General features: G+C 41.1%; 1 protein-coding gene across 1 annotated transcript; it reads right to left on the reverse strand.

The window, feature by feature from the left end:
* Window positions 1-814: 814 nt before the first annotated feature.
* Window positions 815-16,770, reverse strand: LOC135465524 (Y+L amino acid transporter 2-like). Its single transcript, XM_064742762.1, has 9 exons — window positions 16,134-16,770; window positions 9,324-9,449; window positions 7,760-7,859; window positions 7,141-7,309; window positions 6,741-6,844; window positions 5,661-5,757; window positions 2,732-2,881; window positions 1,747-1,924; window positions 815-867 (listed from the first exon to the last, which is right to left on the reverse strand). The coding sequence occupies exons 1-9, from the start codon at window positions 16,768-16,770 to the stop codon at window positions 815-817; spliced, it is 1,614 nt and encodes a 537-aa protein (XP_064598832.1).
* Window positions 16,771-16,998: the final 228 nt, after the last annotated feature.

The following is a 16,998-nucleotide window of genomic DNA, read 5'->3' on the forward strand; positions in this document are numbered from 1 at the left end:
TAATGTTCATGAAATAAACAAAGAATACTCAAGTACTTTAGTATTCAGCGGACAATGCCTATTTTTCACAGCTTGTGACGCGTCTTATATGTTGTTGGTTTCAACGTGACCGTCATGCATTTAAACACAACGGCACTTACAAATCGATATGCAACCATGCATAGCGAAACCTATTGTATAATCTCTTTTGTACACATGTATGAGTATAAATTGAGTCGATAGAGTTACATTTTTGAGCTGACCGCCAATGCCCCCAAAATAGCTTTTTATCTTGGTTACGAAATTCTGTTCTGGGTTTTTGTACAGATACCGATAGTTTTCTCCCCGAGCGAGGATATATGACCCTTTGAATCAGAGACACCTGTATAGATTGCGAAAAGGAATGAACTGTGCATTTGTCCATTCCCGGGGAATTGAGTGTGTAGCCCTATGATTCATCAACCTCGAAGTTCACTGGTCTCTCTTCAGGCCCAAGGCCATGGGCATTAATTGTCCGCATTCAGAGCTTATCCATGAGGAAATAATTGTAATCCAGCAAAACACAAATCGCTACGGCAATGTCCATAGGTGCTACCTCGAGGTTCACTGGGTTTTCTTCAGACCCAAAGTACCACACATTGCCCGTGTGTAGAATTCATCCATGAAAAATGACACGTAATCCAACAAAACACAAGTCGCTGTAGGTGGTGTATCGAGGTACACTGGGTTTTCGTCAGATCCAAGGCACCGCATAGTATCCGTGTGTAGAATTCATCCATGAGAAATGACAAGTAATCCAAAAAGACACAAGTTGGTGGAGGCGGTACCTCGTGGTTCACTGGGTTTTCGTCAGATCCAAGGCGCTGGACATTATCCGGGTGAATTTGTCTGTAGATTGTAGACATGAAATAACAATAACAACTTCATCATTTAGTTCTTCGCCCTATCTGAGCTCTCACATTTTCATTTATATGAAAACTGTGTATGAAAACACAACACAACAATGCGGTATCAATTATATTATAAGTAGGTATGAAATATGTTAAACTTCAAGTTTCGGCATATGCAATCGCGTCTTGTCTTAACCGCACAGCCATCAAGAGTTGTGATATGTGCTCGTTGATCTGACTTGCATTTAACGCCATACTCCAGGCTTTTAACATATACATCTGCAGTCAGAGATATGTTTGAAAGAAATATGAGTGTCAGGGGTAAAAAAAAAACGTACTTCGCTAAATACCTAACGAACCTTAAGCATTTAGCGAAACCGTGGAAAAACCAGCCAGATCATGGATTTGAGTCTTTGATATCATTGGTTAAGGATGTTAAAGTTATTCGACACTTTATTTCATGTAGTGAGTCAACATGACTACATTGTATATAAAGTTTTTATGTGTAACAGCTAACCCAGGAAATGTACTGCTCAAATTCTTGTTGTGGAGGGAACTTGCAGGCTCAGATGGTTAAAGTGCTGGGACGGTTCTATTGTCTGCCCCTTGACCAATGAAAGCCTGTTCGAATCCAACTCTCGCTGTTTCGGCTGGGGCTTTAAGTGAGGAAATTCATCAGGTATCTGACGACGGTCGGTGGTTTAATCTGGGCACTACAGTTTCCTACCTCTGACTGCCGTCATATGCGAAAAAACTCTTGTGCATGGCGCTAAACACCATGATATTACGCTGTGAACATTTCGTTTGACAAACAAACATGTATGTAAAAGCACTCAGCTGAATTGATGGACTGATGAAGTGGTTTCTGACAGCTTACCTAAGAAGGCTTGGAAGGTTTTAGGCTTATGTTTCCAAGCCACCCCAAACCAATAGACTGGGATGCCCACAAAGATGACGGCCAGGGCTATTCCCATCTCACTGGGCTTCTGGTAAACAGACAAACCCACAACGGCCAGATGAATGAAAACCAGCGTAACAGCCACCACAAGTGACACCTGTGAAAGAGTAATACAAGTGGGAATAAAATATGTTTTATTTATTTATTTGCTTGTTGTTAAAAGTTGTTGTCACAGTTTTGTGAGTGGAAGAAATCGGAGTGCCCTAGCAACCTGTGTAAGTCACTGACAGCATCTGACGCGTAGGCAGGCAAGCCATAATGAACTCCGCAATAGGCCACACCAGTGTAGCGGAGCGCCTGCATGGAATGGGATTTTGGCAAATCGTTCTGACCTATACACAACTTGCTAATACAGACTCGTTGACTGGGTTTACATTGTTTGTTTTTTTTCTGCCCAAACAATGTAGTAATGGGTAATGATTCTAATTAATATATGGCTTGTTAATACGAATAAACTCGTGTGTTCATTCGGTTTCCATTGGATTGTTTCTATGGATAACAATCCACGCTACATCCTGACGGCATCAGGATGGAAAATGCCAACCCTTGACTTTTCTTTTGTACATTTTTCTGTTATCTCCTGAGAATATAAGCTTGAGAATGTCAGTTCTTTGTTTCTCTCTTATCCATGTCCTGAGAACATAAGCTTGGGTATACCAATTCTCTGTTTTTCTCTTATCTATTGTTCAGTTATGTCCTGAGAATATAAGCTTGCGAATGCCCCTGGGTATTTTTATTACTCATTTTTTTATCGTGTCCTCAGAATATAAGCTTGAAAAAGCTAATTCTTGGGTAATGTATTACTCATTTCTAAATGGTATCTCCACAGTTTAAATTTTCAAACGCTAATCCTTGATTTTTTGCGTTTGAAGATTCAAAATGACGAGCGCATGCGTAACAGTACCTTATAGGGAGGCTTCCTGTTGGTCGGTTTCCAGCGAAGATATAGCAGAACAACCAAAACTTCCAAAGCCATCAAGATGGCGCCAATACTGACGTATTCTATCAGGACTATGGTGTCTCCAGTAAACAGCATGACGATGGACATGATGCCCTGAGTGAAAATAAAGGCCGTGTTTCAATTAGGGTGGGGATTTTCAGAAAATATATCCATAATACGACGATGATGAGGTGTGTGAACTAAGGGAACCAAGAGCAGACAGGCTGCTGCTACATCCCCTCGAGGTAAAGCTTGTGACGTAAAGCCACAACCCAACACGCCGGAACTGGATTCGAACACGCGACGTTATTTTTTAAGGAGATGATGTATGCAGCGAGACCGGTTCGTCCGAAGCTGTATTTCATGAGTGATTAGAAGAGACTTTGATTTTAGAATGTTTTAATCGAGGTTCATGTATTGGTCACATGAACCGATTCCTCCAAATCATTTCTGAATTAAGTTAAAATTTTAAAATTGATTTAACGCTTGCTCTTAGTCCCAGCGAAGTTTAAGCGGAGACGAGTAACAGGTGATATGTTAGGTCAAATATATCAGTTTTAATTTTGGAGGCCTCAACATCTCAGTAGTAGAGCGCCCACTTCGACGGCGGAAGATCCAGCGTCAGTCATTGGGCGTTCAGCATTAAGGGGATTGTGCAAAGACTGGTTGACCGGTATCAGTATAATGGCTCGAGTGGGCAGCTTACTTGCCTTCGGAAAGTCGTCTCACTGAAGCAGCTCTAGATAAAATAGCAATGGAAATCCGTCCTGCACCAAGGAGGCACATTGCATTCACTCTAAGGACTCTTTCGTCATCATATGACTGAAAAATTGACAAGTACGATGTTAAACCCTAAGCCCTCACTCCCTCAGTTTTAACTCTGAACCTCTGGGTGTATAAACTGTGTATTATATTGAGGTTTTCATTTTCCACTTAAGTACAAAATGAGATTATAGAGTTTAATGGCCGTTTAAAATGCACAAACGTGGACTTAATCACACGGGTTTATCAGTTGATAAAAAGACAATGTAGGGGATGAACAAAAAATATATTTACATATAGCAAGTCCTCGGGCAAATTCCACTGTGCAATTTAATAATTAAATTTCGACAATGATTTAAAAGCATAGTTTTTAACCACTTCCTTAATGCTATCTCCAGAAAAGTCAAAATTTCAACATCCAGAAGAAAAATTAAGACTTTTAAGGAGGGTTTAAGCATTGACAAGTCGAAAATGGTTTTGTTAGGGGAGAAGAAAACATAACAATGACACCAAAAGAGCCTGAAAACTTATTTGCAAATATTGTCTTTAAATTTATTAAAAAAAATTTTCTTTTAGCAGAAAAGGGAATTTTTTCTACGATGGATATTTGGGACCACCCCTTGGTATATATCTTCTTTGCATAATAATGTTGTAAATAAAGATGTGTCTAATAAGTCTGATGTAAATTTGTTTATTATATTCAAACACATGTATTTAATTTGGATATGTGTAAGCTGTAATGAAAGGCACACTCCATAAGACACCCTGAAAGTGTTTTATTAGAGATCCAACATGTTCGCTCGATTTCAGGTCATCTAGAGGATTTACAGCAACGTACTGATCACGCCTTCACTTACTCTTATATACCTGTTCCACAACAATGTAGAACAATTCTGAACTGACAGTTTACACTTACCAGATCTCTTCAATGTAATGAGTTTCTACACAGCTTTTTGAGACGTTAATTTAAATCAAACCGGCTGGGTAAAAACGTATATGCCTCTATAATCAACAAACATTCGATTGCTGTCAGTGAGTTTGTATGAGATGTATCATGAGCTGCACGAATTGACACGAATCGTGGTGTGAGCTATACGCATTGACACGAATCGTGGTGTCCGTCACACGCATTGCCACGATTCGTGGTGTGCGTCACACGCATTGACACGAATCGTGGGGTGTGATCTACGCCTTAGCACGAATCGTGGCGTGTGATGTACGCCTTGACACGAATCGTGGTGTGAGCTGTACGCCTTGAGACGAATCGTGGTGTGTACAGTACACATTGACACGAACTGTGGTGTGTGTTGTACGCACGAATCGTTGTGTGAACTGTACGCATTGTAACGAACCGTGGTGTGAGCTGTGGGCATTGATGCGAATCGTGGTGTGAGCTGTACACACTGGCACGAATCATGGTAATGTGATGTACGTATTTACACGAATTGTGTGTCGCAAGCATTGGCAAGAATCGTGGTGTGCGATGCACACTCTGACACGAATCATGGTGTGTGCTGTACGCATTAACACGAATCGTGGTGTGTGGTGCAAGCATACCCATTGACACGAATCGTGGTGTGCTGTACGCATTGTGTGGCACAAAATGACACGAATAGTAGTGTGTGCTGTACGTATTGACATAAATCGTGGTGTGAGCTGTACGCACTGATGCGAATTATGGTGTGTGATGTACGTATTAACACGAATTATGGTGTATGCCGCACGCATTGACACGAATCGTGATGTGAGCTGTACGCATTGACTCAAATCATGGTGTGTTTCGCACACACCGACACAAATCGTGGTGTGTGCTGTGCGGATTGACAAGAATCGTGGTGTGAGCTGTGCGTTTTGACACGAATCGTGGTGTGTGCTGTTCGCATTGACACAAATCGTGGTGTGTGCTTTAGGCCTATGCATTGACACGAATGGTGGAGTGTGCTGTACGCATTAACACGATTCGTGGTGTGTGATGCACACACTGACACGAATCTTGACGTCTGCTGTACGCAATGACATGAATCGTGGTGTGAGTTGGACGCATTTACACGAACCGTGATGTGTGCTGTGCAAATTAACACGAATCATGGTGTGAGCTGTAAGGATGGACACGAGCTCACGGTAAACTCACGAGAATGAAGAGTGATGGCCATGGAGTGTGATACTTTTGGTGAACCATTCCCACAAACGACGGCATATGTCCCACACGACCCGCGGCGAACAGTGACCTGAAAACAAAGGAGTCCAACATATCAAAGGCAGTGCTCCTTTAATAGACAAAAGGTGTTTTATTGTCACTAATTTCAAAGCTAAATTTTAACAAAAGTAATCTTTATAAATTTTACCTGTTAACAACATCGCTCGTGTGATTGCCAATACTATTTACACACGTTTTGAGGTCACATTCTAAGAGGCATTTATTCGATGATCACCATCATCATTGTAGCAATATGAAATCAGTTCACAGACAGAAAACATTATGATATTTATTTATTTGATTTAAGTTTTGTGCACATTTATTTCATTGGTGTTATACGCATTTCACATATGCCACTCCAGCCGGCACTATGTTGGACGAACCGGAAAGAGCCCTGGGGAAGCCCACGACCACCCGCTGGTTGCCGGATTATTTTATTAACTTATTTGGTTGGTGATTTACGCCGTGCTTAAGATCATGTCACTTATATAACGGCGACCGACATTATGGTCGGAGGAAACCCGGGGTAACATGCCGGTAGACCTTCCCAAGTACGACCCGTGAGGATGCCAACATAAACTGGATTTGAACTCCCAGCGACTGCATCAGTTGAGGCTCTTGGGTCATTGTGCAGTGCTGACATGCTAAAAATATGCTAACAACGAAGTCACTGTAACTAAAATAAAATCCGTGATAAACGGAAAAAAAATTAAAAGCTGTCCAGGAAATTTATACACCGGTACGTTTATTTTCTTTGAACGTTTCCGGGTAAAATGCTTATCGATTATGTCACATCAATTTGTTTCAAGGTCAATGCATTCACAGCTGTACAAGTATAAACATTTTAAATGCAGAAGGCTAGCAATGAATGTGTATTAGGTGCCAAAAATCCTCATGTCACTGGTGAGAATATGATCAAACTCAGGTGGAGAAAACATTAATAAACCAACCTATTTTTCAAGTGTTTAATGGTTTTATCATCTAGTATATACATCCAGTTGGTATTGTTCTCACCTGGAGTGGCCGAGGACGAGAGCGTTGAGGGCTCCGATGGCTGACACCACAACCAGAACAGATATTACAGCTGTGATTGGCCGGTACAATCTGTCTGCATATAACTAAAACACGGGGAAATGGTCATATAAAACTACCGTATTTAATACTGGGATTGCTCGTTTTTTTTATGCACAAGGTGACATTACATTGTTGTACCTGTAATAAAAAAGACTCGAGTCCAAAAGTAAAAGCATAAAAGTAATGGATCATTTTATCACGAGTATTTACTTGGCAAGTTTGGCCTCTTCTGCTGGCTTCACTGGTTTAAAATAGTTCATACTTTGTAATCCTATACCACAAACATCATTACTGCTGGAAATACTAGGCGAGCAACCTTTTGCAATATGACCTCACTTACAACAGCTATAGCATCGGTGCCTGTGATCTCCGTGAAGCTTAGGATGGAGAAGTAAGCCATGTTGGTGAGACAGAACAGGGTGATGACGAGAGCGAAGCTGATGTACACAGATCGAGGTAGATCTCTCTCCGGGCGCTTGCTCTCCTCAACCACGTTCACTATAACCTGCCTGACGGAAACAACGGGAATAACAGGAAATCAGTCTTGATTTTCTGATATTTTATCGAATTTTTCTGGAAATATTGTTTTGAAAAAAAGTGAGATTTCGCCAGTATGCCATTTTTGTTGGCACGGTAAATGTAAAATAACCTCTTGGTTTTCTGTTTAACTATTTGAATCCAAAATAAAAAGAAAATTAAAATAAACCATAAAGGACATACTTCTGTTTTATAAAAACTCTTTCCAGGAAATATCGACAGCCATGCGCCTTTGGCGTACATTCTAACTCTGATTTCGTAAATGAGTAACCGTGTTGATAGCAATGGTCAAAACAGTAATGTTTCGAGATGAAATGCCACAGGTAATAATGTTACACGATATGACTTATCGAAGAGTTTTAGATCATTGCCACTCCATAAGGGAACCTTAAGCAAAGTTAAACAGGAATAGTTCTACGTACCACCCACCATATCCGTAATACGAGGACAATATCGCCAGTGCTACCTGTCCCGGTTTCTCTGTGGTTCCATCGAATGACTGATTAAACTTTTCTATTTCCCCTAAAATGGAAGTGAATGTTTCTGATTAGTCGTATAATTAGTCGTATAATTAGTCGTCACTACTAGCGACACAAACAACAGATGTACCATTGCCTGTATTTTGTGTAATATAACATTACACAGTTTGTCAACACAGAGCCTTATACAATAGTACAATGCCAAAACTTACGTGTCACGGGCAAAGGTCAGATAAATTACGTTCACCCAAGTCTTCGTGGTAACCTTGACATTCTTTATCTCATTCCGTGGCGCGCCATAGTACATCAACTCGCTCTCAAAACGTCCATTTCTTGTTATTTTAAAATTATCTGGCATTTCATACTTCTATTTCCTTCTAGAATAAGCTTTCAAAACAACATTGTTGTTCTTCTTTGCGTGTTGAGCTGTTCTATAAATCCGAATACTTAAATAAGGTTGTTAGATATGTTTACACATGTCAGATTCTCAACAGACGTCAGTGTACTGAGGTCAGTCGGGTAGACAGTATAATGCGCGGCCTTATTTTCGAATTCGACTGAGATTTTCTGGGGAAATATTCGATAAAGGTCAGTGTCAATGGTTGCAAAAGGTACATAAAATGTCTTAGCCTGCGCACAGACCATGTATCAAGTGGATTTGGATGCAGTATGATTTGTCGATCGGGTAGCAGAATACAGATACATTGCCATCATCGGGTGCACACATTGTCCGGACTAAGGCAGACATCTGACTCCCTGTATCAGTAAATACAAGCGTTCCTTAGATTGGATTTTCGGGGTAACAGTTTGTATTTGCTTTTATTAGCGTAATTTTTATTCACGAAATCTGTAATGGGAGATGCAAAGGTTCCCCGAGAAAGAAAACATGATTTGATCTCTATCTCCCAAGGACTGCAAGTGTCTATACATGGGCGATTTGAATACTGATTTCGTTCCTCCGACTAGAGTATTCCTTGTGTCTTTCCAACATCATGCTTTCTTAGTGCTTTGGTGACTTTTTGTTAAACGTTGTTGTGTGAATTGGCGTAGCGATTATTAATCGAAAATGGGATAGAGCTCCTTTCATTACAATTTTAATGTCCCTCGATTTCCTCCATAACTGTTCATCCGTTGGGCGTCACACTTGCCGGGTATATTCCCGAACACTAAAGAAAGTGAAGTGTTCAAGTATGGAAATATTGTGTATGAAAAAATCCGACATGTTGGATTTTTACATAAACCATAGATTCCTCGCATCCCGGTAGCGGCTTAGTGACAATAAAACACCTTTCGTCTATTAAAGGGGCACTGCCTTCGATATGTTGGATTTGTGCACTAAAATCACATTCCTCAGATCTCCAAAAGTGCTCAGTTACCTGTGGAATGACACCTATAGCCATGGTATTTACACTGTGTGGTAGATAGGAATTATTTACACATATATATTTAATTGGCATGGTATAAATTGCCTACAAATCACTGATAGGTTTCTTTGTCTTTGACTCACCCGTGGCCATTCTGTAAATGCCTCCTACCACGATGATGAGAAGAGCCAGGAGCTTCACACTACTGAGGAATGTCTGGACTTTGGTGACGATTTTCACGTGAATACAGTTGAGAGCGACACAGGATACTGAAACAGTGGATACAGTTGAGAGCGACATAGGATACTGCAACAATGGATACAGTAGAAAGAGACACAGGATACTGAAAGAGTGGGTACAGTTGAGAGCGACACAAGATACTGAAACAGTGGGTACAGTTAAGAGCGACACAGGATACTGAAAGAGTGGATACAGTTGAGAGCGACACAAGATACTGAAACAGTGGATACAGTTGAGAGCGACACAAGATACTGAAACAGTGGATACAGTTGAGAGTGACACAGGATACTGAAACAGTGGATACAGTTGAGAGCGACATAGGATACTGCAACGGTGGATACAGTTGAAAGAGACACAGGATACTGAAACAGTGGGTACAGTTGAGAGCGACACAAGATACTGAAACAGTGGATATAGGTGAGAGCGACACAGGATACTGAAACAGTGGGTACACTTGAGAGCGACACAAGATACTGAAACAGAGGGTACAGTTGAGAGCGACATAGGATACTGCAGCAATGGATACAGTTGAAAGCGACACAGGATACTGAAAGAGTGGATACAGTTGAGAGCGACACAAGATACTGCAACAGTGGATACAGTTGAGAGCGACATAGGATAATGCAACAATGGATACAGTTGAAAGCGACACAAGATACTGAAACAGTGGATACAGTTGAGAGCGACACAGGATACTGAAACAGTGGATACAGTTGAGAGCGACACAGGATACTGAAAGAGTGGATACAGTTGAGAGCGACACAAAATACTGAAAGAGTGGATACAGTTGAGGGCGACACAGGATACAGAAAGAGTGGGTACAGTTGAGAGCGACACAAGATACTGAAACAGTGGATACAGTTGAGAGCGACACAGGATACTGAAAGAGTGGATACAGTTGAGAGCGACACAGGATACTGAAACAGTCGATACAGTTGAGAGCGACACAAGATACTGAAAGAGTGGATACAGTTGAGAGCGACACAAGATACCGAAACAGTGGATACAGTTGAGAGCGACACAGGATACTGAAAGAGTGGATACAGTTGAGAGTGACACAGGATACTGAAACAGTCGATACAGTTGAGAGCGACATAGAATACTGCAACGGTGGATACAGTTGAGAGCGACACAGGATACTGAAAGAGTGCATACAGTTGAGGGCGACACAAGATACTGCAACAGTGGATACAGTTGAAAGCAACACAGGATACTGAAAGTGTGGATACAGTTGAGAGCGACACAAGATACTGAAAGCAACACAGGATACTAAAAGAGGGGATACAGTTGAGAGCGACACAGGATACTGAAAGAGTGGATACAGTTGAGAGCGACACAAGATACTGAAACAGTGGATACAGTTGAAAGCGACACAGGGTACTGAAAGAGTGGGTACAGTTGAGAGCGACACAAGATACTGAAACAGTGGATACAGTTGAGAACGACACAAGATACTGCAACAGTGGATACAGTTGAGAGCGACACAGGATACTGAAAGAGTGCATACAGTTGAGAGCGACACAGGATACTGAAAGAGTGGATACAGTTGAGAGCGACACAACATACTGCAACAGTGCATACAGTTGAGAGCGACATAGGATAATGCAACAATGGATACAGTTGAGAGCGACACAAGATACTGAAAGAGTGGATACAGTTGAGAGCGACACAACATACTGCAACAGTGCATACAGTTGAGAGCGACATAGGATAATGCAACAATGGATACAGTTGAGAGCGACACAAGATACTGAAAGAGGGGATACAGTTGAGAGCGACACAGGATACTGAAACAGTGGATACAGTTGAGAGCGACACAAGATACTGAAACAGTGGATACAGTTGAGAGCGACACAAGATACTGAAAGAGTGGATACAGTTGAGAGCGACACAAGATACTGAAACAGTGGATACAGTTGAGAGCGACACAAGATACTGAAACAGTGGATACAGTTGAGAGCGACACAAGATACTGCAACAGTGGATACAGTTGAGAGCGACACAGGATACTGAAAGAGTGCATACAGTTGAGAGCGACACAAGATACTGAAACAGTGGATACAGTTGAGAGCGACACAGGATACTGAAAGAGTGGATACAGTTGAGAGCGACACAAGATATTGAAACAGTGGATACAGTTGAGAGCGACACAGGATACTGCAACAGTGGATACAGTTGAGAGCGACACAGGATACTGAAACAGTGGATACAGTTGAGAGCGACACAGGATACTGCAACGGTGGATACAGTTGAGAGCGATACAGGATACTGAAAGAGTGGATACAGTTGAGGGCGATACAGGATACTGAAACAGTCGATACAGTTGAGAGCGACACAGGATACTGCAACGGTGGATACAGTTGAGAGCGACACAGGATACTGAAAGAGTGCATACAGTTGAGAGCGACACAGGATACTGAAAGAGTGGGTACAGTTGAGAGCGACACAGGATACTGAAAGAGTGGATACAGTTGAGAGCGACACAGGATACTGAAAGAGTGGATACAGTTGAAAGCAACACAGGATACTGAAAGAGTGGATACAGTTGAGAGCGACACAGGATACTGAAAGAGGGGATACAGTTGAGAGCGACACAAGATACTGCAACAGTGGATACAGTTGAGAGCAACACAGGACACTGAAACAGTGGATACAGTTGAGAGCGACACAAGATACTGCAACAGTGGATACAGTTGAGAGCGACACAAGATACTGCAACAGTGGATACAGTTGAGAGCAACACAGGACACTGAAACAGTGGATACAGTTGAGAGTGACACAGGATACTGAAACAGTGGATACAGTTGAGAGCGACACAAGATACTGCAACAGTGGATACAGTTGAGAGCAACACAGGACACTGAAACAGTGGATACAGTTGAGAGTGACACAGGATACTGAAACAGCTGAGAGCGAAACAGGATACTGAAACAGAAAGCTGGAAGTAGCTGCAAACTACAGTAGATAAAACTGCTCCCTGGTTCTGACAAAGCGGTTTAAAATTTTGTAGGCCTACTCTTTTCTTTCCCGTGGTAATTGTAACTTACTACACCCATTAAGCTTATGTGCAAAAACACCCAAGGTTTTTGTTTAGTGCATGTAGTCACCTGCAATTACACCCAAGCTTTTGTTTAGTGCCTGTAGTCACCTACAATTGCACTCAAGTTTCTGTTTGGCGGATGTAGTCACCTACAATTACACCCAAGTTTCTGTTTAGTGAATGATGTCACCTACAATTACACTCAAATTATTGTTGAGTGGATGAAGTCACCTACAATTACACCCAAGTTTCTGTTTAGCGGATGAAGTCACCTACAATTACACCCAAGTTGTTTGTTTAGTGGATGAAGTTACTTATAATTACTCCCAAGTTTCTGTTTACTGGATGAGGTCACCTACAATTACACTCAAGTTTCTATTTAGTGAATGAGGTCACCTACAATTACACTCAAGTTTCTCTATAGTGGATGAGGTCACCTACAATTACACTCAAGCTTCTATTTAGTGAATGAGGTCACCTACAATTACACTCAAGTTTCTCTATAGTGGATGAGGTCACCTGCAATTACACTCAAGTTTCTGTTTGGCGGATGTAGTCACCTACAATTACACCCAAGTTTCTGTTTAGTGAATGATGTCACCTACAATTACACTCAAATTATTGTTGAGTGGATGAAGTCACCTACAATTACACCCAAGTTTCTGTTTAGCGGATGAAGTCACCTACAATTACACCCAAGTTGTTTGTTTAGTGGATGAAGTTACTTATAATTACTCCCAAGTTTCTGTTTACTGGATGAGGTCACCTACAATTACACTCAAGTTTCTATTTAGTGAATGAGGTCACCTACAATTACACTCAAGTTTCTCTATAGTGGATGAGGTCACCTACAATTACACTCAAGCTTCTATTTAGTGAATGAGGTCACCTACAATTACACTCAAGTTTCTCTATAGTGGATGAGGTCACCTGCAATTACACTCAAGTTTCTGTTTGGCGGATGTAGTCACCTACAATTACACCCAAGTTGTTTGTTTAGTGGATGAAGTTACTTATAATTACTCCCAAGTTTCTGTTTACTGGATGAGGTCACCTACAATTACACTCAAGTTTCTATTTAGTGAATGAGGTCACCTACAATTACACTCAAGTTTCTATTTAGTGAATGGTGTCGCCTACAATTACACTCAAGCTTCTATTTAGTGAATGAGGTCACCTACAATTACACTCAAGTTTCTCTATAGTGGATGAGGTCACCTGCAATTACACTCAAGTTTCTGTTTGGCGGATGTAGTCACCTACAATTACACCCAAGTTTCTTTTTAGTGAATGGTGTCACCTACAATTCCACCCAAGTTTCTTTTTAGTGAATGGTGTCACCTACAATTCCACCCAAGTTTCTTTTTAGTGAATGGTGTCACCTACAATTACACCCAAGTTGTTTGTTTAATGGATGAAGTTACTTATAATTACTCCCAAGTTTCTGTTTACTGGATGAGGTCACCTACAATTACACTCAAGTTTCTCTATAGTGGATGAGGTCACCTACAATTACACTCAAGTTTCCGTTTACTGGATGAGGTCACCTACAATTACACCCAAGTTTCTGTTTAGCGGATGAAGTCACCTACAATTACACCCAAGTTGTTTGTTTAGTGGATGAAGTTACTTATAATTACACCCAAGTTTCTGTTTACTGGATGAGGTCACCTACAATTACACTCAAGTTTCTGTTTGGCGGATGTAGTCACCTACAATTACACCCAAGTTTCTGTTTAGTGAATGGTGTCACCTACAATTACACTCAAGCTTCTGTTTAGTGAATGAGGTCACCTACAATTACACTCAAGTTTCTGTTTAGTGAATGAGGTCACCTACAATTACTCTCAAGTTTCTCTATAATGGATGAGGTCACCTACAATTACTCTCAAGTTTCTCTATAATGGATGAGGTCACCAGCAATTACACTCAAGTTTCTCTATAATGGATGAGGTCACCAGCAATTACACTCAAATTATTGTTTAGTGGATGTAGTCACCTATAATTCCACCCAAGTTTCTCTATGGTGAATGATGTCACCTACAATTACACTCAAATTATTGTTTAGTGGACGAAGTCACCTATAATTACACCAAAGTTTCTGTTTCGTACTTGCAGTCACGTACAATTACACTCAAGTTTCTGTTTAGTGGATAAAGTCACCTACAATTACACCCAAGTTTCTGTTTAGTGGATAAAGTCACCTATAATTACACCCAAGTTGTTTGTTTAGTGGATGAAGTCACCTATAATTACACCCAAGTTTCTGTTTAGTGGATGAAGTCACCTACAATTACACCCAAGTTTCTGTTTCGTACTTGTACTCACCTACAATAACACCCAAGCCTCTGCTTAGTTCATTAGGTTTGTGTACATATACTGTGTCTTCTTGTGACAGAGCGAGTGCATACCGCCAAAATGCTGCCGCCACTGAGGTATCATTATACTGACTCCGGGCCAAATAGTGATGTGTCCTTGCTTTTAACCTCTCAGTTCTGAGCACCAAGCGAGACAGTGCCATTTTTAACGTGTTTGCTATAACCCGATCTGGGATTGATCACTTCGAAGCGGTCTCATCTGTGATTCAGCCAAACACTTTCTACTTCCCCAACCATGTACTTGCTCTATACTTTTCACTAGAGAAAAATTGCGGCGGTTTGTGAATGGCCTAAAACTCGTAATAACAAGTTTCTTTAGCAAGATGTAAGGACAGGAGCGTCCGTACAGATCATGTGGGTATTCGCAGGGATATTCAGATTGTATCGTCGTCACTGGTTGTTTTTGGCATAAATATCATGTACGTTGAATACAAGTTGGAAATGTATTAATTAAAATCTATCTTACTCGCGCAATGACTCAGTTTTAATTAAAGTCAGTTTTAATTAAAGTAATGGGGGTGGGATCTAAATATATTGTTATGGAACATGAACATAAGGAATCCACAATATCAGAGTGTTCGTAATCCTTTATGCACTTTGAAAATTTAATTACTAAAATACGAAGACAGTGTATGCAGAATATCGTCTATAGATACATATACATGTATCGCTTAATGGAGTGTACTCAACATTAGTACATACTTACGACATGATCTTAAAGGCAGCTCGGTCTGTACACACACACAGATTAATGAGGGGTAACAATATATCAGATATATACAAGCATAATGAAGTACATGTACATACGATATCTGTGCGTAAGCATAATATAACATATGCAGCATCCGTCTGACACATGTAAATTATACAACTGACATGAAAAAGTAAAATAAAGCAAAGCTACGATAAAGCAGAATGTGTTGAAGCACGAAGTATAATAAAGTATAAACGTTATCTGCGCATGCAGTAAATTAGCATAGCTTGGATAACTATAAGCAGCATCCGTATGTGGACTTACACATTTAACATCATATAAAGTATAAGCTGCATGCGTCAAAACAAATAGCATATTTAAGTATAAGCAGCATCCGTTTATGGACCTAGGCATTTAATATTTAATAAAGTATAAGCAGCATCTGTAAATACACATATATACTTTGACTTTCTCGTTGTGTAATTTATAGCTAATAATGAAGGGCTGTTAAAACAATCATCCACATCTGAACAATACAGATCTTTTTGGCACCCTATATTAAAAAAAAACATGTGTAAATCAGAGATGGGATTTTACTCACGGAGGACAGTTGCTGCCAGAAGCCTTACCCCCAACAATGGCGGGGAACAGCCAGAAAAAAACGGTTGGACAGAGTAGAGCGCCGTGATGTACGCCAACAACGCCCAGGCGGGGCTGACCACCAGAATAGTATAGCCCCACGCTGTCAGGAAGGCAGGCATCGAGCCAAACGTTCTCAGGGTGAACACATATGGGCCTCCAGCTTCTGGGAACAGCGTGCCCAGTTCCGTGAAGCATAGTGCCAATAGCAGATTTAAAATCCCCCCGGCGAACCAGATGATCAGAGCGAGTCCCACCGAGCCGGAGTATTGCAAGACCGGACCAGGGGATATAAATACAGATTGACCGCCTGTAGAAGCTACTAAAATGACCACAAAATGACCCAAAGACATAAACCTATCCAGCCGTACAGTTTCATTTCTTGTATTTATGGGAGGCGACTTCTCAACTGCTTCACACTCTGGTTTAACTGCCCCTGTTGCGGTGTAAATGTCACATTTATGTATTACTTGGGTCCCTGTCTGGTTGATCGGGCTTGAGTTACCAGGGTGACCAGTGTCAAGACTTGAGGGACTTTCACCTAGGTCGATGTCTTCAAAACCATGATTTGCTTCTCCGCCTTCGTCCTGCATCGCCATAGCCAACAAATCACGATGACCTGATCGATATCACGGGCAAGGACTTACTGGGTAGACATTACTTTTGTAGGTGTTAGATCGTCCCCCCACCCCCTCCCTTATCTGTTCACTCTTGTACGCCTGACTGAAGGCCTTTGGGGTAGGCACAGACACTGAATGGCCCCTCGTTAGCAATTAATCTCGATTGACACTGTTTCCTTTGGTGGAAAAACATGCAATAGTAAGGTT

Source organism: Liolophura sinensis, chromosome 5 (assembly GCF_032854445.1).
Source record: "Liolophura sinensis isolate JHLJ2023 chromosome 5, CUHK_Ljap_v2, whole genome shotgun sequence".
Classification (NCBI taxonomy): Eukaryota; Metazoa; Mollusca; class Polyplacophora; order Chitonida; family Chitonidae; genus Liolophura; species Liolophura sinensis.

Bases quoted from the DNA above. Each gene is read 5' to 3' on its own strand.
- LOC135465524 (XM_064742762.1), bottom strand. From the start codon at position 16,770: ATGGCGATGCAGGACGAAGGCGGAGAAGCAAATCATGGTTTTGAAGAC. The intron at 6,845-7,140 runs GTAAGTGAGGTC...CCCGTGTTTTAG, and splicing joins GCACCGATGCTATAGCTGTT to TTATATGCAGACAGATTGTA. The intron at 868-1,746 runs GTAAGCTGTCAG...TACAATCTACAG, and splicing joins AACCTTCCAAGCCTTCTTAG to ACAAATTCACCCGGATAATG.